The following is a 19629-nucleotide window of genomic DNA, read 5'->3' on the forward strand; positions in this document are numbered from 1 at the left end:
ACGCGATCTTACGATCGATGTTTGGCTATCGTTCCTCGGAACATGTGCAAGGGAAACTGGAAGTGAAAAGAAGATTCATTCTCACTATTCAGAGCATCGTTTCGTTGCAGACAACGTGATTTTCTGCTACGATGCCCTGCAAGACACGAATCGGATAGCCTCAGCTAATAAATCTCTGATTTTGTTTATTAATCAGACTAATGCAGAGTTTGCGGCTGGGTCTCTCGAATGAGGCAGAGGTGGGTGTGAGAACCGTTGGCTTTCCACGCGCTCTTCCAAAAAGAATCCTCTTACTACACGGATAAACATATCGGGATGATTCCGAAAACAAAAACACTACGAATGGAACTGTACCGGCCACCGCCTGTGGTAACGGCACGGCGCAGAAGCGACATAAGTTATAGCGGGTGTCGCGCGGATGTGGAAACATGAGAGAAATTCGATCCCTTTTGGCGAGAACTATCCTTCTTCTCTTCCTTATGTTGCATTACCGCCTTTAAGCCACGCGTACGGTGCGTTTCGAAGTTGGGCGGTGTCCAGAAAGGAAACCCAGCACGGCATCTAATTATCGGTCACTTCGGGGTGGCTTACTGGAATGGTATATTTATTCTGCTCAGGTTGCAACGCGGAGCGCAAACCGGCTACGTTTGATCGGTTCGTCGCTTGATGCCGAGGTGCACTCTAATGACTCGGCATCGATTGAGTCTGATGGTAGGCAAGATGTTTGCATAAATAAGAACATACCTGGTGAGCGTTTAATGTGAACTAATTACATGCTGGTAACGAGAACGAAAGTAACAGCAGGTCTCATTAACAAAACTGGAAGTTTATCCGAGTGTACCATTACAAGACACATTAGTGGGCATTGCAGTTTAACTCTGGAATCTTTTTTAGAGAATCAAAGTTGCCAAAACATAATAAATTGAGTTCATACATACATCAATGCACGCCTAATTTAAAGACATTTAAAATTTTGTCAAACTCCATCATTCAAAACTTTCGAAAAATAAAATATAATCCTTACTATAATTTAGTCAGACATTAACACATATTAGGTGTATTTTACACAAATGTGCCACCTTAACGATGTAAAACACATTCCATTTACACCACCATCCCTTACGCTCCTACGAGTAGGAGCGGTAGCTACGGTCATAGCTCATCCCATAGGAACCGAAACGCTTGACGATGGCTTCGTCGAGCAATGTCCAAATGCGTAGGACCCTCAGTATGTTCAGCAGCCGTGTGCCCGATCGTCGTATTTATGCGGATCGTAACAATTATGACAGCATAAATTAGCGTAAATTATTGACCAACACAAACACATCCACAACGACGCAGAACATCAGGCTTTACGCGCAGCCGATGCCGGACCATAGTGGTTCGTGTTCGATCCGGTTCACTGTAAACGACCAGACTGTGTTTCGCTGTAAAAGGTGGAGATTGGATTTTCTCTAAATAATGCTAAACCCACACGATAGCGTAGCTCGGGTATCGACGTTGTTCAACCAAACGCTTCAAGCGTTTTCGGTGGTCTATGAACTCGGCTAGCGTTTAATCGTCTCAAGGAGAAACTTTCGGTGGCCCACAGGTGCGATACCGACGCTTGATCTGTTTTTATGAGGCAGGGCTTATGATATTCCAAATACGTTCGCGCAACCCTTTTCGGCGCCAATCCTAAACGATTCGGCAACAAGTTCAGGAGAAAAAAGTGTACGGGATGCTTTGAGGCTTATTAAAGCAATAGGCAATAGGAAGCAGGCTGGGTGATTTACCGTCAGCAGGAAAAAGCGTATAATTGAATCAATGCTCAAAGAAACCCAATCGCGTGTCCATGAGATCACTTTGAATCAATCGACCGATAAAAACCATATGCCTTACTCATGCGACAACGCTTTCCATTTCAGGCTCCACCCGCTGGTAATGGACACCAAGTTATTATTATTTCACATCTGCCCGAAAGGATCGTAGCTGGCTCATGCTTGCGTTATGGCCCGCGGCTCTGCGAACTAGCAGCACAGCGAGCGCTGCCTAAGCACTAATAAATTTACGTCTTTTTAAGCCCATTAGACCGATAGGGTTCTGCGTTAAACCTTTTTGCTCACGGCGAGTTGTGGCTTGGACGGCTGGGTGCACTTGTTGCGAGATTTAATCGATGGCCTCGCGCATTTGGCATGCAAATCCGTACTCAAGGAGCAGGACTGGCGTGTTTTAGTAGTATAGCGTATCTAGCTACCCTTCAGCTGTTGAATGTGTCGGTGATCCTTTCAATTTGCCGCCTAGACAGTGCCGGCTATCAGTTCTTTCAAACTTTTCCCATATTAAACCGCCCCAAGGAAAGATCTCGACGCTATGCGATATCTTGTAGTCTGACGACCAATGGCGTTGGTGCTGACGGCGGGCATGGCATTAGACATTCTGTCTAATTTGATTACTGGGTGTAATAATACGATATCAAAAGCTGGTCTTATAAATAGGAACATAATATATCGAGGTGGCATACCCTTCTTGAATACATTTTTTTTAATTAAATTTGAAACATTTTACATAATGCAAGTGAATTTTTTATTTTAAATGAGTATGAAGTGTACCACGTATAGTTCCAAAAGCTTCCTATATAATTCTATATTTCCTAGTAAATCATCATTAGGTTTTGCCATAAATCAATGCCTCAAAGTTGTGTTACTATTTTCCCCTTTTCTTATGCTAGACCAATTACAATGTTTTACCATCATAACAACTCATTCAAGCTTCGTTTAAGTTTATTTGAACGACGAATGATCCACCCTTTGTAAACTATTCCTTTTTCGCAAAGGTCGTAGCTAAAAAATAGATAGAACTAGCGAACATAATACCGTTTTAGAATCTCACACCTTAACAGCAACCCTTGCCGACCCTTTAATTTTCTTTAATTAATTGAGATATCATTTTCCCAAATCGATTATTATTGATCCCCGCGCGAGCGATTTATCCACTGCATCTTTTTCGGGGGGGTCGAACATCGGCGATGTTGCCCCAAATTGTCTGATCTTGACCGTAGAATGGCCGAAAAACAATAAAGTAGATTAAAATAAATCGTACCCTCGGTCGGTCGCTCTCGTTCCACCTACTTTACACCTCGAACAGCTCAATTGATTCGATCGTTCGCCGGCGCAAGATCATCGCCCAGATCCGTCGGCGATCGGCATCGAAAGATCATAACAAATTATACTGCAAATGGGGCTTCAGACGCGAACCACCATTCCTTGTCGAAGCATTTCTGGTTTGCTATGCCGTCATTAGGTCTCCCACAGCCTTAAAGGTTCCCATTCCTTGGTAGAGGTAGAAGCATCCTGTTCCACCGGAGATCCGGTACCATCCCCAAAACTGGACTTCAGCGGTCTTCAGCGTTTTCGGAAGACATACATTATAATGCATTAGGTCTCGCTGGTGATTTGTAGCGTTGCTCTTTCTCTGCTGTTCACTCCCTATAAAAAAAACTGAGCGAGCTTTTCTTCGATGCCCCACGTGGCCGAATGCCTTCCCATCGTAGACGGAACCTTTACTTTAGGTTTAGTACGGCGAAACGAGGTTGAATTCGGTTAGCAGAAAATTTATTGCCACTAATAATCCACGCATACCGGACGCAGAAGACGATTCTGGTGAGCAGTGCGCGTATCGGATTGGTTTAATTTTCTTCTTTTCCATTCAAGAAGGTTGATTTGTTACGCGACTGATCAAACCGATTCCACCCAAGGCAATCGAAAAGGTTGGAAGCTTATAAAAAATCAGAAAATCTGCCTTCTATCGCTCGACGTGCCAAGTTCACAAAGATCACAGGAGGTCGACTGTGTTGTATTCGCATATGAAATGACAATGGAGCGGCAATCGCGTGAGCAATTGATTAATTACACCGAGCACCCAAATTCTCCATTCAATCCACGCGATTTTTTTCGTCCGCAATGTACATCATTTAACTGGATTCGAATATAGGCATCAGTTGATTGCGAGTACGATCAAGGGAGGAGCAGATGATCAAGCTCATTCCCAAACGACCACAATCCGTGGGTGGTTTTTGAGTTTTTTTTATCGTGTCCGCCGTGGCGTTAAACCTTTTCAACATCAGGCTGTTTTTGTTGCAGTAAATTATTTTGCTTCCGATCAGCTGCTACTGGGTTGGATGCAATTGAACCCAACCAATAAATTTAAGCGAATCGAATAATGAAAAAAGTTCATGTTTGTCTGACCATGAGGATAAGTACTTTCTTAAAACTTGCTTTGTTGTATATTGATTGAATCATATAATCAACAAAATGATGGTGTCACTTTTTTCGCACTATTCTCTCAAGATAACCTTTAATATTTATTTTTAATTATAGCCTTGAGGTGGGAATAGGTTCTTAGGGAAATTCATCACTAGCGAGAGCATAAATTTGAACACACCCAAAGATCTCCCACAAGCGGAATCAAAAGAAAGGTGCACATAAACAATAACACCCGTACCGCAAGCCTTCATTCGCAACCGTCGGGTGTGTATCCCTTTACAACGATGACTTTCATTTCCGTGTTATAAACCCAATCGTTTCTATAGGGCACATGCGTTTCAAAGGTGATCATGCCGACGCGAGAGTTGTCCTGCGGGAAATCTACCCGAGTGTTCATGCATATGAATAAAACAAAGAATAAGAGAGGAAAAATAACAAGCCCGCTAAAAGTTCAATTTTTATTGATTTCTGTATCAGTTCCAGGCGGCCGTGATCGTGTGCCGTAGCCTGAGGATAGGGCTTTTCTCATACGTATCTCTGTGCTTCTTCGTTCCCAGCCCCAAGAGAACAACGATGCACCCAGAAATACGCCTTGGATGGTGAAGAGGAAGTTCTCCACCAGTCAGATACTTGCCTCGAGTGTGAATGGGAGCTGGCGATAGAAGCTCACGAAGTGCATGTTGGATGGTGTTGTCTGGTGAAGTGGATTAAGATAAGCGACCAACGGATCTCGCTCGATCGGCATTGAATGCCGACACTAGTGTAAAGAACCAAGCGACCATAGGTCCATTCCACTCTCAGCAGTTCAATGATGCTCCCGTTTAGGACTAAAATTCGATCGGACGGTTCAACAAGCCGTTAAATAGCCACCAAATATCAAACCATGAATAAGGACAGCTCAAGCACAACGACACACATCTGATCGTCGTTAAGACCATCGTTTAAGATTTCTTGAACTAAGTCGTGACAGTCCGATGATGATTGTGTTTTATATATTTCAAAGTACTAGATTTGTTTGAAATATTCTCTAAATGTTAAATAAATACAATTGGTTGTATAATGTTCAAATAGAATCAGACTTAATTCAAGTTCTTTTAGAGATTTTTAGCATAACAAGAATAAGTGGTTCGTTTATATGTTTGAAATTTCTTATTCTAATTAGTTCATCGTCAAATAATACACAAAGCGTTACCGGTTAAAACGCTCCCATCACGATCAACAGTGGAGGCGCTAGTGGGACACCATTCCACGAGCATGCATATAAATAAATATTTGGTTCCCCCGGTTCGGTTCTAATCAGGTTCAAATTCTTCCTCCTACGATGAACGTGCGCCTGAAAAATACAGGCGGTCAGCTCTACAAAGGGTCGATACCACACGAGCTCGAATAAACGAACGACATACGTTTCATTCCCAAATCCCTGATAGCCATAAATTTTAAGCCACGGGTCGCGTCGAGGTTCCTTTTAAGAAGTAATAATGTTCTAAACGCCATCTCCAACTGGCACTAAGAAGAACCTACGTTCATGGTTCAGAAGAAGTGAAGCAGCCCAGGATCATCGACGACTCAGCAAGGGTCGAGGTATTCATAAGTGAAACAAACCGCCAAAACCAGTTCGATATGAATCGATTTGTTTCATTTAAATGTTATGACATCCCGTGGCGTTGTTTTCATAATTTTGTTTCAGCGCCATCCATAATGACCGTAAATAGCGCGAGGAAAGTATTTCAACATATTTCTCTCAGCTTTCAATTGATAGAATTACAGTCGAGTAACAATGGTCACTTACATATAGAGTAGGAATTTGTTTTTTTTAAATGCAGTATTACCAAGACCAAGGATTTTTGTCACTAAATTTACGTTATATTTTAATATGTAAATCGCATATCAATGTCAACCAATGAATCCTACCGGAGAGCAGAAAGGTCATTACCCTTCGAAGTGCCACCATCTTTTCTTTGGATTGCGTTCGATGTTTCACCATCTAGAGTCGTTAAATTTAACAGTGTTTTACTTGCCATCGTTAACTTTTGACAGAACGCGACAACTATTTCACGCGAACGGCGGCACTGATCGCGGAACATTAGGTCACATCAAAAAGATCAAAGAGTTGATCAAAGCGTCCCAAAACTACGCACAAAAGATCACGCTCACTCGTTCATTCGATTCAAAATCGATCTCGAACCCGTTTGTCAAATCTCGCCGACAGTAACTTCCCGTGGCGCTCGTTGACAGCTTGCATTATGCAGACATGCCCGAACCAAATCGTGTCAAATGAATATTTCGTAGCACACAGCAAGTAACACACTACGGTCCAATAAATATCCCATTTCGTGAATGCTTTATTTTATTACTTTAATTATGAAACGGCCGGCACGTTGTTGTGCGTCAGCATCGATCGCCAAATGTAGCTTCCAAAAAGAGACCTAATCGCAAGAACGACGTTTTTCATTTCCAGAATTATCTTGAATGTTGCAGAGCGGTCACAAACGTTTCGAATGCACATGCAGTTTCTCATGAGCTCATGAGCTGCTGCAGAAAAATAATAAAAAAACACACATCACACTCGAAATACAGCCTACTATCGTTTGACGTCTGATGGAGGTTGATGGTGCTGTTTTGCCACGAAAGAAATTTGCCTCCATCAAAAACCACTTACTGGCATCAGCGTACCGCCAAAGATTCTTTCGATTCAGCAACTGACCTCAGAGCCGGTCAAATTGGCGTCTCGGTCAGCCGACAGTTCAATGGCTCACGAACGAAGAAGATGGACACATTGAGTGAGAAAGTTTGCTTTTCGGTTGGTATCTTCGTTTGAATAAAATAACGATCATTCCACCAAAGCAGGCTACCTACCAAGCAACCCTCACGCACATTCGACGAGGCCCACGCGCAAAACATTTCCCTAGTGCGAAGGTGACGGAAACTCGACCCCATGAGAGTTTTGGGTTAGGACTGTGGACGGGGCAAGATTGAGCCATTTGATGCGTGTTTTATTTTATAGGAAATTTGGATTGAATCTGACAATTTAGATAGCGCGCAGGAGAGAAGTGAAATGAGCCGACCAACGGTTTTTATGATTATAGGCATTACCGCCGTGCTATGGATGGGGTAGGCACTAAGTGTTATGTTGACATAAACCTTACGAATCTTTGCTAAGTGAGAGGCGCCCATTTTGTGATAGTAAATTAGCATCAATCTCAAATGACTTTTTAAATATCGTTCATAAGCCCCAGATTTTCATGGTCAAATATCTGCGACGAGATTTGCTTGTTAATTTCATTGATTTAGCACATTTAAAATGATACAAACCAATCTACATGAGTTGGGAAACATATTTGAGAACAGATCTGAGAACTAATTACATATGGTCTCATTTGTAATCGTTTTCGAATTTTTTTTATCATCTACGAATTTTCTCTTACAATTTACTGATATATCTTCAAACAAAAAAGAATTTGTAATTTTAAAACCATTTTTCATAAGAGGAATGTTTAGCATGATGACGGTTAGAAAGTATTTTAGAAATGTGGGCACGAGCTCTTTGGAGGCAATAGAAATTCTTTCTTTTGAACCTTTAATCCTCAACCAGCATCAATGCGCGGATCTACTTCATAAAGAGTGCCTTACAAGAACTAGATCTAATTGATAATTCCCAGCGCACAGTGTCCGATCCTTTCTTTGGTGCGCGGGTTGCATACGGTGCATCTTTGGAATGTCCCTATCGCCATGGTGCGTGTCTGAGGTCCATGAATCATTGAAATGTATCTCCATTTCCAGCACATTCGTGCACCCATTCGTGTGCCCAAGGGGTCCCCAAACCTGCACAGTGCACGTAGATCTAGATCTTGTTAGATGTCCGCGTCCCGAGAACTTGTCCCTGGTTCAAGGTTATGCACTCTCCCCCGTCCTTCCGGACGCTTGGGGACTTTCCAGAAAGATTGATCAGCCAATAATAATCCTTTTGCGGTTAGAATTCAGACGGCACGATGAGGTACACGTTGAGCCGGTGTTGTGTCAATGACATCCGATCTTCAGCGATAGATTGACGAAAATCGTGACCTGCTCGACTTGCCAGAAGGCAGTTCAGAAGCGTAGCGCAACTTGGGACCATTTTCGGCGCGTACGTTTATGCTTAATGCTGAGAAAGCCTCATCAAGCAAGCAAATCGATGAGCAATAAAGTTCTGTTGGGTCCATAAATATCGACCGTCATATCAGTTTCTGATCGAAGTTGCACCAGTGCAACGTACTAAGATTGCTCATTCTATGCAGAACGGACAGCGCACCAAAGAACGAGTTTAAGTTGCGTTTCATCCCGTATATTTTCATTTAAAGACCACAACGATCGCAGAAACGATTCCTGCCGGTGAACGATTGGCTTTAAATTATTTGCCAAAGCAAAAAAATGATTAGCACGAACGAGACAACCATCCAAAAACGCATGCTAGTGGAAGGTTCCATTTCGTGGCCACAGATTATACAATTTTATCACTTTACGATTCTTTTTTTACCCTTACGAATGCTTTTAGCGAACCTCGAGACACATTCCTCTCATGCTGCATCGTGCTTCACCTTTCACTGCTAACATGCTCACAATCAGACCATTGATTCTGATCGCGAAGCAGGCCCATATGCTCAAATGTAAAACCATTTTTTTTCTTCATTTTTTTAACACTTCACCAAAGCCGTCAACGAATCGTGGAGAGGAATTCGCAAGAACTTGCACTTTTATTGACCGATTTGGACGTTGGTGATACAATTTTATGGATCAGCTTTGTAAGCGAGTCTGCGATTCTCTCATTCGCCCAAGACAAGCCGTACTGTAAATGTGGAGCTTTCCGTCGACGGTTTTTATTTCATTTCATTCTGCATTTTATTTAGAGCACACTACCTCCTTCACGCCAATCGGGTTCTCGAATTGGCGGCACGACACCAAAGGAAAGTGTTTCGCGCGTGCGAAACATGATGCCTATTCGCGTTTTTTTGCCAATCAGGAAAAAAATCCTGTTTCCAAATAAGGACCGGACACACGAGACTGCGTCGGTGTAACGTGAGTGTGCCTTGACCGTGACCCTGAACCATGTTAGGTTCGAACGGATGCAAATTCCGATCAATGTTTCTAAACAATATTCTGACAACAATTTCTACACAGTAAGTAATATCAACATTTTGAACAATCAAGTAAAAGCAAATTTAGCAAGTTAGAAAAAAAATATATCTAATGATATCCACGGAATTTAAGCAGTCTCATGTTAACTTCAATTACATTCAATCTTCGTTGCTACATGCAAGCAGCCCCAAGCAAAAACGCCCATTGCCCACGTGCCATCACACCGGATCTCTGTCAACATTCGCAAGTGGAAACACTAGTCCATTGGTTTTTTTTTATTGTACAAACTTCCCTGGCACGATCGAGTGGAGCTACGAGCAATTTTGCACGTAGGCACCACCATTCCTAGGTGCGGGTGAACGAAAACATGGCGTCCGGCAGCAGCTGACTCCTCCTGCCGTAATTCGCGAGAAAAAAGTAGTACCCACGAGCGAACGTAGCTGCCGAGGGGGCAATTTTATAATATGCGACTGGTTGGTTGCGTTTTGCGTTGCGATCCGCGAACGCACTGATATGATTTATCATCTGACAGGAAGGAAGGTTGAGTGGCGATCGTACTGACCAGCGGCAGAGTTGGAGGCACTGCAATGGGCCGTTTGGAAGGGAGAAATCTTCACCCGACCTTTCGCGAACGGTTTCGTGTTGCGTGGGGATTGCGCGCACCCTTCGGAGATACTCTTGTACTCGCACCATGAGCTCCATGGCTTCACCGTAATCCCGCACGAATTACCCAAAAGGGGGAGCCTACTTTGATTGTTTTTTTTCTGTTCCGTTTGCCTTGAATCAATTCACCACTCTCTATGTCCCTTTGGTTGTGGATTTATTAAGGAACAAATTGTCCTGTTTGTCCGCAGTGAGCAAGGGTATGAGCAGCACGGAATGAGATTCGAGTTTGGTCATTTATTGTTTAATTTATGGCGCCAGAGCCACGCACCCGTCATTGAACGCGTCGAGAGTTAAGAGAAAAGATTATGAGATTTAAAATAAAGAAAAATAAATATTTTTTTATTTGTCCTCATTTCATGTGAGTATTTGCTTAAGCTATGGATTCAACAAATATTTGATTAATCAGTTTTCTGAACATACTTAACAAAACAATTCCCTCTGAAATTCTCTTTAATAATTCTTGAAAAACAGGAATAAGACTTATGTTTGATTGCAACAATTTATCCATCATCAATGGGATGTGGAGCAGGTCTTGAATAAAAAGATCCACCATAGACAAAGCACCACAAGAACGAGTTGATCGGATGATTAAATTGTCCATCATGGACCAGGGAGTTATAGTGTTATACGCTTGGAGAAGCTCATAATTTACGAGGTGTTTTAGGGGCATCAATCGGTAATTCCGATCGTCACTATTAGCAAAATAATCGCGATGCACAGCGTAATGACGATCATTGATTGTGGAAACCAATATGCTCTAGATATTGCATGCCGTCATACTCCTGTTGCTTTCGAACGGAATCCCAAATATGCACATCTCGTGCAGGGCTGTCTCGAGCGTAAATCATCGTCAAGTACTTTTACAATATCTTCATATCGTTACTCTCGCGAGCCCTTCACTGAAGCGTGCTCGAAACCGCACTCACCGGTCACCATTCTCGCGGCCGGTCACCCACAAGCCAGGCCCAATTGAAAGTGATTGAGAGCGATCAATAAATTGCCCAGCGCGATTTCGATCTTTTCTTGCCGGTCTCCTTTAGGCCGGTGGTTCGGCGGCACCAGCAACGGCGCCCATAAATAACCCAGTTGATGAAAGCAATCGTCAGCTGTGCAAGGCAGTTGTTCCTGAGCTGATAGCGGCCAGCTCTGAAAGGATAGTACTGTGCATACTGCAATGCTAACGCCGAGAAGCCGGTAAGATGAGAGGAAGAAGGCAATGTTCTAGATACTGCAATTAAACTATGCAACGGTATTCCGCTCCAGTGTAACATGTTTCGTACCAGTTCAACGAACCCTAGTGATTGTGATAAAAATTAACCGTTTCGAGTTTGTACTAATCGTCTTGATTTTCAACTGAACCACTTCGTATGGATTAGCCTAACACAGGCGTTCCTAATCACTTTAAACATTGAAACAATCGCATTTATATCTCATTTTTGCATCGCTTGCCTTTATGGTGAGATTAATTGAGTAGGTAGTACCACCGTGGGCTGAATAGGCTCTAATTGAATAGACTCAAATGTCATCTCCGATAAGAAGGTGGCACACGCCTTGCACTTCAGAGCGCCAACGATTTTTGTCGCATCAACATAGCACCTAGTGGAGTTAGCCGAAACGCCAAAGGCCAAAATCAACGAGGCGAAGGCAAGGAAATACAGCCGCCCTTAAATCAGCAGACAGAAATCGGTTTGAAATGCGCTCCCCAGTGAAAAGTGTCAAATGGAGACGCCCCGATTCAAGCAAGCACTGCAATTTTCCGCGCCATTTCCATCCTTCAAATCAACATAAATCTCTTCCATCGTGTGTTTGCGGAACGAGGGGTTGAGAAATTTCACTCCAGGCAAACCATCGCGCCACGATCGCAGCGATCAAAGCGCGCTAGCGATAACGATCGTGCACTCTGAGTTGCGTTGTAGGGGTGGTTTATTTTCCAAACCTAGCAATTTCCCGGACGCCGGCGGGTGCACCTCCCACTTTCCACGAATACCACTGGAGATGTCGTATTTCATGAGACTTTCAATGGGCACCAACTCCAAACGATCGCTTCGAATGTAAAAAAGGAAAAAAAAACACATACTGCTCGGAGCACGCACGGCACGTAATCGTTTCATTTAGCGGCAAAGTTGAAATGAGGAAAGCAAAATGGACAGGTTCCTGCAGTGAGAGATTTTTTATCGAAGTTGGCAATTTTCCAGTGGCGGATAAAATATGAAGGTGTTGATTGAATCATTAGGAGTAAATAATAGTCATTCCGAAGCATCAACGTGCGTGCTTCATTGCTTTATTTAAATCCGTCGGTAGTATAGTTTACGGAATTGAAATCACATAGAATCAGAGTGCAGGGGTAGCAACATGCCAAGCAACCACGAAAGCGACCTTTTAAACGTAGTAAAAACATCCGTTTGTATGAAGGTAATATATTTGCAGCACAGCAACAGCGTTTTGTTAAAGTTTTTAAACAACCAATGCTTCTAATCAATTAATCCTCCTAAAATACGAAAGGCTAGACCTCCTATTAAGTTTTAATTAACTGTCAGAGTAACTTTAAAGGATATCCTCCGAAGACAAGCTCGACATGTATTGCTTCAAGATGATTATTTAGCACAACATTTTGATTGCCTGTTGCTTCCACGCCAAATGACGTTGAGAAAAGAAACAAACCTTTCTCTACCATTAAGGTGAACCGATGTGTTGGTGGACGGATGGTTGGGTTGAAGGGCGTTGCCGATCCTGTCCATTACCAGCCCAAGTTTGCGCATGATTTCAACACCAACGTTGATTTGATGAGCCAAGCTTAACAGAACCGCAGATAAGCCCTTTAAAAACAGACAATTTACAATCCTTCATGCTCGAAACAAATATGGTTATAAATGGGGAACACCCACGTTGGGAAAAAGGAGTTAATGAAGAAATCTAAAGTGAACCAAACCTGAACTAGGAAATAACGTGGATAGAGGGAAATCCATGCCCATGCTCAAAGCGTGGACCAATCATACAAATCACACTAACTTTTGCACATGCAGGCTTGGAAACACGAGCACTGGAATTGCACAGCACAACTATTTGTTGCGTATATTCCCCACGTACCATGGCACAGGTTGGAACTTGAAAATAGAAATGAGTTCGTTGCTTTTAGACTCAGATGCTTGATCCAACCCAAAGGTTGGCGTAATTAGCGGTTGCCGTTAGAAATAAGATTTCTATCATTCAATCATAATGGACCATACCTGGCAACGATCATGGGGAACAGGACAAGCCAGTAGTTCCCGCACAAATTCTGCTTCCAGCGGAATGCTAAATCAAAACCATGAACTGTCTTGCTGGTTGAACGTTACGAGATAAATATTTTTTATCACGCAACAAACGGCGCAACTGAGTGACAGAACAGAGGGCGTTTTTTTTTATGTTGCGCTTCGATAAATCTAGACAAACTGGTTTGATTTTTCTCGCAATTTTATGTAATTTTCACAATTAAAAAGAATTAGTTTTTTATTCTATTCATCAAATCAACAAGATTAATACCATAAAAATAACAGTGTATACTAAAACAAAATCACTTACAAAAACTTGAGGGAACATCCGTGTACAATCTTGAAGCGAAATAGCTTGAATATATGAATCATAGAACTTGGAAAAATTAAATGCCTCATTCAATTCACGTTTGCGTTAAGGTTCGACATTTGGCGATGGAATAATATATTTATTCATACAATAGTTGGGGTTCAACTCATCGTCCCGAACGCGTCATAAAAGCTGGAAAATCCCAACTAAAATATAGCATCCAGATATCGCTTGTCTGGAATACGGTATTAGTTAGAAGGAGAATGTCAATAAGTTTCTTCGGGTAATAGCACGGTGGATGACATTAATTTCAACAAAAAAAGTTCTTTGATTTGAGTGATTATTTTATTTATCATGTACATGAAGAGACATAAAAAACCAATTTTCAAAACGTTATTATCAGAACATTATTCATGAATATGATAAGAATTTCGCTATCCAACTCCAATCCTTGTTTGATGCATAAACCAATCATACGATGTTGAATGAAGGCTCCCCTGCACTACTTTGCTTCACAGCACAAAATACATCATGTGGATGGTAAGCACAGTGCTAACCACTTCCAATAACACCAGCTCCTCCCCGTGGTTTCGTTACGACAGATGAAAAATCGGAACAATTAGTCAAAAATCCCAGAGCGCTCCTACCGGCGTAACGACATTTTGTTGTCGCATTTGCGTACTTCAGCGTTTTCGGTTTCTTCTCCCATGCCTCACTACCGCTTGACTCTTGAATCTGAGAGTTTCTCGGCACCCTGTTACTTAGGTCTCCTCTTCGGGTGTTATTGTTGTGATCGCACGGATCGCAACTATCAGCGATCGTCGCAAGGGACGTCGGTCTTCAAGTCCACTGGTGGTAGCAGGTTACGCCTGCTAGTCGTGCGTATCGAGTGAGCGGAACGGATACGCGTCAGGATCCGGCGAGCGTTCTTCAAAGTGGTCTTCTCGTGATATGCCGGCCTGCGGGAGCGTAAACCAATGGCAACAAGCAGGGGGCAGAATGGAAACTGTGAGAAAACGAACATGATTGATCCTCTGCTGTCAACCGGTTTAATTAGGTGGATTAAGTCATTAGGTTTGGGGTTTCGTTTCGTGTCGTGCGTAGGGATACTCGAGGCAACCACGTAGGATGTGAGCATGTCAGAAATTTGTCACTCTCGTTCTCGTTTTCCGCTCACACAGTTGTTGCAATGTCGTGTTGCGGATACAGCACCTCAAGCCCTTTTCTCAAGCGACTAACCGGTTGTACTTTGTTAACAGCTCTACACATCTCATCTCCCTTCTAGAATAGACTTTACGAATACGATCCCTCAAGGTACCGCACAGTGAGTCCTTTTCACTTTGGTCTTGAAGCATATCTTCAGGGGAAGGATCCAAAAGATCGAGAAAAAAACAGGATTTTCCAGTCTCAACTAAGCCGTGAGGCACACAATGTTAACGTCAGTATAATATGTTTCACCAAACTACTCGACAGCTACATTGACAGTAGTTGGATATAAAACGATGAAAAAAAATCAAAATCAATAGAAGACAACTGGATGAAAAGTAGCACTAAGCTGTTATCTCTAAATCTTATTGAGCAAAATGATACCGTTAATTTGCGACATGATAGGAGAACCCTAAGGTAATTATAAATAAGATAAATAATACGATAAGAGATCGTACTGTTTCGACAGTAGTATCGGTAAGTAACGATATCATGTCGCCAACTTGCATTCAATTTTGTTTCGCTTAATGTATCTTCTGAATCAGGTAAACATTAAACATCCCACGGTGAAATTAAAAGATTACCATTACAGATTTTAATCTAACTTCACTTGATCGTGCTGTTTTGCACACAATCTTATCGTTATAACTTCTATAAACTAGGCTTAGTTAATTAAGCCTAGAATTATATTTCGTATGATTATACTGTTGTACAAATTTGCGGAATCGAAAGCCTCATCAACACGCGCTGAAGATTTGAAAGTAACACCAGGAAGCGGTAGTTTTTAGTTTGTATAGTATCTTTTCCTTTCTGTGGCGTAAGCTCGGTGTATTTTGATGTTGGGTCTGGTTTGCTCAAAACGTACCTCTTTCCACCAAACCCTTTCATTTGGGTTCATTGGCAGATAAGCTTGCGCCAGTTCCATGGCGCTCGGTTTATTAGCAAGTTTGTTATCTTGCGAGTATTCCCAAACACTGCTTTGAATAAGTATGCGTGTGTTTAGATATTTTTTGGTTTGTTATTACAACTGGTAAAATAGGAACGATTGCAAAAGGGGAAAATACCAAATAAAAGAATTCGCAAGCTCAATTAGGCAGAGGGATCTGATTTCTGTAAATTAGATAAGACAATTTACGCAGTTGGATTGTAGTGTAAATAATCCGAACGCAAATGGCTGAATCAATGTATGACTCCGTATTTTTATGACGATACCAAAAAAACAATATTTAGAAAAATGGTTTTTAATCAATACTGTAATTTTGAGAGTATATAATCATCTGATCAACATAATTGTACAAGCTTATGAATAAAATATTATACCAAGATTTTAATAGCTGTTTTTGCACCGATTTTTAATTTGGAAGTAAATTGGATTATAAGATGGTTGAAGACATGGGTTTGAAAATATCAAATATCTATGATTAAGTGAACATTTCCAACGAACAGTATATTCCTAACCATCACTTTTCATAATAAAAAAGAGCATGTATTGAAAATGCTTTCTTGTGTTATTCTTCGCAGGTCAACGAACTTCATGTAACTGCATTAGGGTAAGCGTAAGTTCCTTGCCCAAATAGAATTGACCCTGACCTAGTTTAACTCCAAAGTAAACACATGGTTTTAGTACCATTTGCCAGCTGTACTAAATATTTGACGTTTCGCTCTTCACAACGTTCCATCACGCACACCGTATGTTTTACGCTTTTGCACACTCACACAGCTGACCACCGCGGATGCTGCTGTTTTCTCATGATGGCGCTTCTGCCAAAAATAGATCAAATCGACACAATTTTCACTCCGTAGCACCACATTATGGATCCATTTACAGATACAGCACTTGCTGGAGTAATTGCTTCTCACGTTGACTCAGCTAACAAAAGAAGAGTCGTCCGAATGGACCCTATTTTACGGAACAACACAAGCACTCAACTATAGCGTCACTATCATTTTTCACTATCATTCTTGATTACACCGTGCGACAACTAGGTTAGGCTGTACGCGTCTTGATAAGAAGTAATTTGTTTACTCCTTCTTGAGCGGCCTCCGATTATTGAACTTGACCAGCCCACGAGCGAGGTTGCCGGATTCACTCAATCCGGCAGTCACTTACCTTTCGCAACTGGAGTGCGTAGACCTTAGGGCGGTTTCGGTAGGTCGCTGCGGTGAAAGCAAGCAAGCCACCGCTCACCAAACAGATGTACCGGACTGTCGGGTGCTGGAACCATTTGCGTGCACTGGAACTGTGACCGAAACCGCGCGATAACACTGAAAAAACCGGATTTGTTTTCGAGCACCGTGCAATTCTATTTGTGCACATCGCCATCTTTCTTATGTTTTGTTCTAAAATAAGCACCTGTCAAAGTACGCAGCCCATGCTCGGGTGGCGGCTGCGTACGTACCCGGAAGGTTCAGTGAGTCAGAATGAAATAGGGCAACTTTTTATCTAGCTCTAAATGCCGAAGAGCAACCGAATTTAACCACATGTCCTTATTTTTGAAAAGGACATTTGTGAGTGTGTGAATCTATGCTTCCTTGCGGTCTTGCACAGATTGCACATGCCACTGGTATTCAAATGTAGGGTATTTAATTGCTTAATACGATTCAACTAATGGTTCTTTATTTTTTGTTATTGTTTCAAAGATATGCTTTGGCATCAATGTTTCCGAAAATATGATCCATCATATTTTGAAAGACGCGTGTTATTGAATTGTATTGCCCAGCTCGATTCCTGAACGATCTATTTCCAGCGCTGTACATTTTTAATAATAACAAATAAATGATCGAACGTGATAACCCCGACGGGCAGCCCTTCAACGAAGTACGATTCAGTAGCAGTGCCGTAATAGTTCCGTTTCTGCTTATGTGCGTATGTTCACGCATTGAAATGGATGCCAGCAGCGTGAGGCGTTCGCCAGGCTTACAAAGTAACGCTTTCTACCGGATAGAAGGGCGTCAGGTTGTGCGCCGCGACCGCTTTGAAAAATGACCTCCCATTGGCAAGTGACATTATCAAACTTCAATAAATTATTTTGCTCTTCATTTCCTTAAAACCACGGTGAAAATGGCCTTAATGTGTGCAGACGCTTTGCATACTGCGAGGTTATTTAATGTCTCACCGGAATGTGTACTGAAATCTGGAGCAAAGCGCGGTCTTCGTCAGATTTAATCCGGTTTAACTTATCTGCTGCCCGATCCAACCACAAAACACTAAACTTGTCCCCAGATCCGATACAAGACGCTCTCATACCTGTTCAGATGAACCGTCGGACCGGTGCCTTGTCATGGTGGCGATGTAATTAGTATTAATTGCTCGACGCAGTATCGGTTTATCATAATCGGCATAAGTAATTAACTATTACTTAGCTTATCGCGTTAAAAGCGAGTTTTATTGCTCTAGTCAGCAGCTCTAGTTGGTTGAGCTGAAGGTTCCATAAAACTGCAGGATCAGGTCGATCATGTAGTCTCCTCTGGCTGGTACCAAAAGCCCAACTCCAGCAACACCGATCGGCTATCGTGAAAGATGCTAATCCACAGAAGATCGCAGAGTTTGTGAGATATAAATTAGCGCTTCTTTCTCGCATCTTGATATCGGCCCATCTAACACATTCGCGAATCTAAGGAAAGGGTTAGAACAGGTCGGTGTCTTATGTTAAATGATTTCCCCGCTTATGTTTGTTCAATGTTTAAGCTTTCGTGTATCAGATCGCGAAGAATTGCTTGTACGCTGGTTCACACAGTGCATTGCGGTGAGATCGGGAATATATTATCACCGACACAGCGACATCCGGGAATGCCTAACGACCTGAAACATAAAATTATTAGTTTGCCGGTCATCGAACATCGCAATCGGAATCAGGATGGGGCGATAAATTTCGCGTTGATTCAATAAGCATGGCCAACATGCCATTTTTTTTTCATCCTCCACACTACACTCCCGAGGGTGGCGATAAGCGGTGGAAGGTGTAAAAGGAAATAGCGACATGATTCTTCGATCGTACTAATTGATCGTGGAGAGATAAATTATTTCTCACCGTGGGACCCCGTGAATGCTTCGTTTGCAATGAGCATGGCTGGGGAAGCAGCTTAGATAAACTTTCAATTCCTAACCCTCTCATAGATCTCACGCTTGACAGAACATTCGGTTATGCTGGAATTACGGAAAAGGTCATCGAATCGATTAGCAAGATGTAGGGAACGTTATAAAGCCGTAGGAAACGAGAAGTTTGCTTAATCCGCATGAAAACGGTTTAATTGTAAGCTGATTGGCTAATTAAATTGGAATCAAAACACAAAACATCGATTATCTAATCAATTCGTATCAATTGCTCACCATGAACAGTGAACCGTCCCGCGCAAGCCGTTCGAGATTATTTACAAACCAACCACGCACACGCCTAGATGAAATCATGCCCAGAGCATAAATCACCCCTAATCGCGAACGTTAGTGCTACACCACCATCGCCAACTGCGCCCCAACTAGCTAAGCTCGAGGCCACTTTTAACATGAAACCGCGTCTCGTAACACCCGAACTGCGGCTCATACGAATTTTTGATTGCAACCCTCATCAACATAACGGGACAGGTTGATAAATGTTGCGAATTCTGCGACGACAGATGAAAACAAAAGCACACAGAAAAGAAAACTCATCTCACCAGATGCCAGGGTGTTCCTGGCGATCATTTAGTCGGTCGGTGACACGCATGGCGGCTTTATGAAAGAGAACTCTTCCCAAGGCCCATTTCACCGGTACACCTCAGTGAAACACTCTGCACCCCCATTACGGCCTTCAACGCAGTACCTGAGCGAAGTCGCGCCTCCATCAGCTCACCCTGGCGCGAA

At 42.4% G+C, this 19629-nt stretch overlaps 1 protein-coding gene across 1 annotated transcript in view; it reads right to left on the reverse strand.

Moving 5' to 3' along the window:
• Positions 1–17112, reverse strand: part of LOC128730316 (calcium uptake protein 2, mitochondrial) — a 42285-nt gene extending 25173 nt beyond the window's left edge. The window contains exon 1 of the mRNA XM_053823356.1: positions 16900–17112. Coding sequence (XP_053679331.1) covers positions 16900–17112 — 213 coding nt within the window. The remainder of the gene's footprint in view (positions 1–16899) is intronic.
• Between the last annotated feature and the right edge of the window lie 2517 nt (positions 17113–19629).

The sequence above is a fragment of the Anopheles nili genome, chromosome 2 (genome assembly GCF_943737925.1).
Source record: "Anopheles nili chromosome 2, idAnoNiliSN_F5_01, whole genome shotgun sequence".
NCBI lineage: Eukaryota > Metazoa > Arthropoda > Insecta > Diptera > Culicidae > Anopheles > Anopheles nili.